A 6,615-nucleotide genomic window follows, 5' to 3' on the forward strand; every position below is an offset into this window, starting at 1 on the left:
AGTGTGATCACATCATGCGCATCTCGTGTGACACACACACCCCTGTTATTAGGGATCGTTACAGAGGAGGCATTGACCCAGACATTTTTGTTGCTACTGCAAAATTTTCAGAAAGTGCTTACAAATTTGTCTTAACTCCCCCATTTGATATACTGAGTAAGAACCGGTATAGATAAAAAAAATATCAGGTAAAGTAATATTTTGATTAGAGATGGGACACTGTAAAGGAGAAGCCCCTGGGACATGTGTCTCACGCTATGCATTATATAAAGCTTTATCATAAATTTTTCGCATTACTATTAAGCGTAAACTTTCAAATTTGGGCGAGTGCAAGTATCAGTTCCTTGGAAAACTCTCGGTTTAGCACCTCCACGATGTGTACGAATCCACCTTCTATGCGTTAGCTAAAGAATCTTGCACAATCAATGGTTCCTCTGTCAACATACATGTCGATCACACGAAACTGAGACAGGGATTTTTTCTGGATAGCATGCAAAACAGTGTAATTAATCGATTTATGACTCATTTGTGGTCGTTGTAGCTTGCAGACTATACGATTGATGACTCATTGGCTATAGACGGTAGGGATTAAATATTGCGGTTTGGATCACCATAGAAGTCTATAAGTCGATACGACAATTGTAAAAGTGCTGCTGATAGATCGCGGTAGACAAGCTTACCATTGCTTATCATTCTGCATCACGATTGCTACCCATAAGTCTACGACAGTACTATACGTGCATCGATAGGCTTGAAGCCAGTAAAGCACTGGACGTTTTGAATGAGGGGTGCCCAGATATTATGCCTTTCCACGAATCTAGTATTGAATAACCCTTTTAAAGATAGCAAACTTATCTCAGAGTCAGCCACATTCAAGCCAGCTAGATGATAAATCATAGCGCAGATTTTAGGTTGATCATAGAGTTTCATTATGCCTGATTGTAAAAGCAATTTTTCTGCAATCGATTATCATCCAAAATTGACCATTGTATGGCTTAAAAATAATCTTGTTACTCCTTAGGTGATGATTAGGTAAGGAGTTGCACCTCGCTACTACAGCGTCATCAACAAAGGCAATCTGACACAAATTCGTTCTTGCCGACCAAATGTGTGGCGGCGTTATGCTACTAAGTGATTGATGTTACCACTCTTGTCAGTTGATACCTCGCACCTTGTCGATCATAATTATTGTGGTGCTAATGGAGGATGATGGGAAATAGGATGAAACGTGCGGGAATAGAAAGATTCGGGCAGGTTATGAGGAGATGTCGTCGGTCGACGCAATTCAAATTATCGGAGCTTGCAGAGAAAGACTCTTTGTTAATTCTATGTAATTCCTTGATTTTATAAAATGGGGCAAAAAATGCCCATGCGAGGAGCTATATGTTCCTATCGAACCTTTAGCTTTGGCGTCAAAATTTTAAGTGATTCAGCATTCACATTGCCTTATCATTTGCTTCAGAGACGATTGATGATATTATCGTCGACACGTGATTGAGCACATCTTGTCTCTAGTGACCTCCACATATTGAAGACTTTCAATATGTCTGGAAATTCAGATTTAATCTTCGCAGCCTAAATGGATAAGACTGGCGCATTTGCTGTACAACAAGACAAATGTTAGCGTTTCATACTACTCAGCAGATCACCTAAATGATCCAAGAAGAAGAAATGAGATTTGATGATAGGGAAAGCCGTGGTGCTGGAAGCAGTACGGACTCATGAAAGGAGCTTCAATCATATGTTCGTGTCCCGTCTTAGCTTTAGATTTTGTACAGTCTAAGATTATGTCGTGTGATTCTAAGGCAGTTTCAAATTATATATTCTTCAGAGTGATCGAGAAATCGCCTTTCGTGCTTCAGTTTCATTTACTATATCCAAATAAACACAAACGTCCGCGTGTCTCCTGCTTTGAATGTATAGCACACAGGCAGCTAACTATCAATATATCACAGGAACTTTTGTCTTCTTACAATACCCGCGGATATGTCATATTTTATGATAATCAAGAATTAAAACGATCGGTAGATGTAGAGCCAGAGAATGCGCCTGCTAGGAGGAATACATCATACAGTATCTAAAAACCATATTTTCAAAGAGTTGCAATCCAAACCACGAACTTGTTTCGTTCGTCATGAAACGGATCAGCCGCACGTAGTCCAGCCCGCAAGTCTTGCCCAGCATTTCCCATCTGCCCGAGGTGACAACAGAGGTCTGTACTATGTAGACCATCGCTCTGGCTGTTATTGTTGCAAAAAAAATGCTTTTCTTCAAGTGTTAAAAGTCTAGTAGACTAAGAGTTTCAGTCATTTTCCAACTTGCCCTCTTGGGCTGACGTTCTTTACTCTAACTACCAGAGTCCATTCCTTCACCATGGCCGATGTCGATAAAGGTTTTGACATTGAAAGCTCACCCAAGCACGTTTACAAGGAGGGCAACACTGAAAATACTCAACTGTCGCACCCGCCTATCTGGCTACTTCTTGCTGTTTCAATGCCACGTATGGCAATCACCATGGCTTGGTCGGCGCAGTGGGCCGCTCTTGGTCCGTACCTGTCGACAATGCTCCCAAGATTCGCCGTTCAAATCACACAATTTATTGGCCCTGTTGTCGGCGTGCTAGTTGGTCCCAGTGCCGGAGTCCTCAGCGACCGTACTACCTCCCAATTCGGTCGACGTCGTCCGTACCTTGTTGTTGCAGGTACTTTGAGCATCATTTGCTGGATTGCCATGAGTTACACACGTGAAATGGGCGAAGCTTTGGGTGACCATGGCAGCGGTCAAGACGATCAGCCAACCGACCGGACGTTCACAGCCATCCTGACTGTGTTTTTCTATTTGTGGATGGACATCACTGTCAACGTCGTACAAACTCCAGCTATGCTTCTGGTCGCAGATTTTTCCGGTGATCGCCAGACAACGGGTGCTGCTTTAAGTCAAGCGTGGTCAACACTGGGCTCCCTCCTGGTTGCTGGCTACATTGAGTTCTTTGGAGCAGCTCACAAGACGCTTCATGAATTTATGTGGATGTTGTCAGTCACAATGTTTATCTGCATCACTGTTGCTGTAATTTTTTCAAAAGAGACTCCACTTGACGCAAGCAAGGTCGATGCTGTATCGACTTGTCGTCGAATTGGACACGCCTTTGCGTCCGTGTACACCGGTATACGCACGCTTCCTGGTGTACTTGTCATTTATGGTGTCGGCTTCTTTTTCATTCAATACGGATTCACAGCGTACAACGGAAACAAAGGACAATTCTTTGGTTTGGAAGTCTACAATGGCTCGGCGGATAACGCTGATACGTGTGATCCTTGCACTCCTGAGCAAGATGCATACAACCGTGGAGTTGGCATTGCTGGCGGTCGAGCTGATCTGCTTTTTAACGTCATTGGTTATCTCTACTCTTGGACCATTCCACTTATTGTAAGCAAAATTGGTGCAAGGTGGTTTCTAACAGTTTCGACAATTCCTCAAATGTTTTTGATGATCATGGCGTGGACGAGCAATGTGACGTTTAATGTCTTTGTTGTTGCTACCACCAGTATTACCCAAGCTGCATGGTTCTCGCTCATTGTACCCGCCGTCGTTCATGTCTTTGGTCCGGACGAGGATATTGGTATGTACGTTGGTGCTCTAAACTCAGCCAATTGCTTTGGTCAACTTCTGAACTTTGCCGTTGGTTCTGGTCTTGTTGAAACGTCGCTTGGTTACAAACTTCCAGTCTTTTTGGGCGGTTTGATGAGTGCTCTTGGGTTTTTAGTCACAATGATCTTTTTTAAGATGGAAATGTACTCCATGTAAATTGATCTGAGAGGGCAAAAGACTGAATTAAGATCCAAACCATGTTGTAAAATTGGTAGCTCCCCATAATGTCGATTTTCAGATACTTTTTTCCTTTATAATATTCATGGTATTCAAACTCACTTATGCACATTTATCAATGGCGTAATTGCATCGCAAATTTAAACAAGACTATTTCATCAGTTAACAGTAGTAGTAGGCTATATAGATAGGCTAAATTACTATTCGGGTCACCAGCTGCTGAGAATAGTCTACACAAATTTTTGATCACCAGATTGCCAAGGATAAGATGAAAACATCAAAAGCTAGTTTTACTCCTTAGGCACTATCGGACGTTTGTGTGTAACTAATTCACTCCGTGACATTTTTTTTGTGCAAAAAGAGCCGAATCCCACTGCCTTCGGAAATTGTGGAAACGCGTGGCTAGAGAAGGTTAAGAAGTCGCTAAGATCGACGATCAACATAAGCGAAGCTTAAAGATAAGTAAAGTACTACTAAATATACTCACCTTCCGGACCAAAACTACGAACTTCGGACGTGCTTAAAACCATTTGTTTTATGCTTTGAAATATACATAAAAGTGAGACCATGAGCAAAAAATGAGTGAATTACAAAGTAAATAAGAGAGGTCGCTAGTGATGTGAGCAAACCCGTAGTTCGATAATTACATCTCCACAAACTGTAAGGTCGAGTTACGCCAAGTGCGTGTGAAGACAATGTTGGACTCTTTCTATGGTGTTAGCTGCATTCAAAATGACGTGCTGGTGTTGACAGCTTCGTGATTTCCAATTATTTATTAAATAAGTTGGTGTGCTATACATTGACTAGATATGGTGATCCAGAAGACTACTTACTTACTGGTCATTTTCTCGACTACATCAGGATCAACGATCTGGCGGAGACCATCCGACACAAGATGAAATTGCGCCTTGTATTCTGCAGCATATGGCTCAATTAAACTTATACCATCGTCATGAGCTGCAGCCTCTAATGCATCACATGCCTCGAGAAACGTCATAGCGTCGAGTTCATCGTATGACAACTTTGTCGCCTCCATAAATTTTTGAATTCGGAAGTCGCGAGCGAGTTTATTGACCATGATCTCATCCGGTGACTTTATCAGCTCTGTGTCCACAATATTAATACCGATCTCCGTATCACTTGTCATACTGCGGCGGTTCCAATTGGCAGAGCCCAACGACACGTACACATCATCGACAATAACTAGTTTGCTGTGAATGTACAGCTCGCGCGCTTTTTTCGTTGTGTAAAGTTTAAACTTAGCGGGAAATTTTTCTTGAATAGGAGACACCATGTCAAAGAGGTACTTAGCATAGCCTGTGTATTCTGCCTCAACCGACCGCTGCATAATGACAATGAGTCGCTCAATGCTAGGCATAATGTCAATAACTGCTTTCAGCAGTTCTGGTACCAGAATAAAGTATTGATCTTGGATAAAAATGTAGTTTTGAGCATTGTGAATAGCTTTGATCCGTGCGTGGAAAATGGACTGCTCGCCTTGCGGTGCAAAATCATAGTGACGATAATCTGGACTGTATGTGCGGCACACCTGCACGGCGTGAGGACCATAATCAATTATATCCAGTGGCGTCTCATCAATGTTAGGGAGTGCTGAATAGGGAGGATTTTCGAAGTCGAGTAGATTGTCCATCAAATCCTGTGATGGCTTGGGCTCTGAATTCCAACGGTCTAGGAAGTTTTGCGCTATATCTATGGTAGCAGGACCTTCCACGCGAGCATGGGCGTCTATCCAGCCGTTATACTGGGCCTTGATTCCTGTACGTTCACGAAGTTCGGCTTGATCATGCTCGACGGTATCCCAGCGATCACTCGTAAGGTCAACTCCACCTACATAGGCTAGAAGTTCTCGACCCTTACGTATAATCACTGACTTTTGATGATGCGAAGAAGTAGGAAATGGTAGACGATCATCGTATACGAAACGGGCCGGACCATACTTTTCCGGTGGTGGTAGTGCATTGATCAGGTCGCGCACCTCATGGTTCTGAGCTCGTTCCATGATGTTAGACCACACTAGCATTCGCCAATCAGCACCACGATTGACAGCACCCTCAGCTAAGTCACAAAGCTTCGTGTCGGATTCTTGCGGTTTAAATGGCACATTACTCGTTCCCCATCCTGTGAGATACACTAGGTCTCCCTGACCCAAGGATATAATGTCGTCGGCGACGTCACTGAAAAACTCAGCAGAAGCAACATATAGCTCCACATAATTGCCGGTCGTGTAGAGATCCAAACCATCCCTCTGAGATCCGTTCCGTGATCGTATCATCTCTTCCTCTGTCAAAAACCATTGCGCTGGCTCAAGATAAGGCTGATCAAAAGGCGCATTTGCATGCTTGATATTTCTCTTCAGTAAATGGTACGAGTCGACGATGAAGTCAAACGCTTTAGATAAACCTTCAGACAATTCACCTAAAGAAAAGGAAGACATTGAGATGAAATGTTGGTATTATGCTCGAAGCAAATCGTGGAATGAAGGATGCCTGACAACCCAAGTGATCATATGATTACGTCTAAAGCTCAAAAATATTGCCATAATACTTTGATGCATGTAATAATTCTGCTTGTTAGTATGAAAAGATGCTGGGAAGGGTTTTAAAATACTATTCTGCAAGCCACATGACCAGGTGACTATTTTGACAATTTTCCAGTAATATAGTCATTTTTCGAGAATGAAATTAGTCAAAATAGTCATTTCTGTAACAAATCCAGGCCCAATCGGTTTAGAAATCTATTGATTACTTCTGATTCAGCGCTTGCCGGCAA

General features: G+C 42.6%; 3 protein-coding genes across 3 annotated transcripts; 1 reads left to right on the top strand and 2 right to left on the bottom strand.

The window, feature by feature from the left end:
- Positions 1-2,023: 2,023 nt before the first annotated feature.
- PHALS_14641 (uncharacterized protein) lies at positions 2,024-2,375 on the bottom strand. Its single transcript, XM_024728522.2, has one exon. The coding sequence runs from the start codon at positions 2,230-2,232 to the stop codon at positions 2,053-2,055; it is 180 nt and encodes a 59-aa protein (XP_024578991.1). The 5' UTR covers positions 2,233-2,375; the 3' UTR covers positions 2,024-2,052.
- PHALS_12883 (glycoside-pentoside-hexuronide :cation symporter family) lies at positions 2,374-3,804 on the top strand (the record flags this gene model as incomplete). The annotated part of the gene is made up of 1 exon (XM_024728523.1): positions 2,374-3,804. One exon carries the CDS (start codon positions 2,374-2,376, stop codon positions 3,802-3,804), a length of 1,431 nt encoding a protein of 476 aa, XP_024578992.1.
- Positions 3,805-4,654: 850 nt separating this feature from the next.
- On the bottom strand, positions 4,655-6,280 carry PHALS_12884 (Phospholipase D, Pi-PLD-like-2; the record flags this gene model as incomplete). The annotated part of the gene is made up of 1 exon (XM_024728524.1): positions 4,655-6,280. The coding sequence occupies one exon, from the start codon at positions 6,278-6,280 to the stop codon at positions 4,655-4,657; it is 1,626 nt and encodes a 541-aa protein (XP_024578993.1).
- Between the last annotated feature and the right edge of the window lie 335 nt (positions 6,281-6,615).

This window comes from Plasmopara halstedii (genome assembly GCF_900000015.1).
Source record: "Plasmopara halstedii genome assembly, contig: Scaffold_650, whole genome shotgun sequence".
NCBI classification, from domain to species: Eukaryota; Oomycota; class Peronosporomycetes; order Peronosporales; family Peronosporaceae; genus Plasmopara; species Plasmopara halstedii.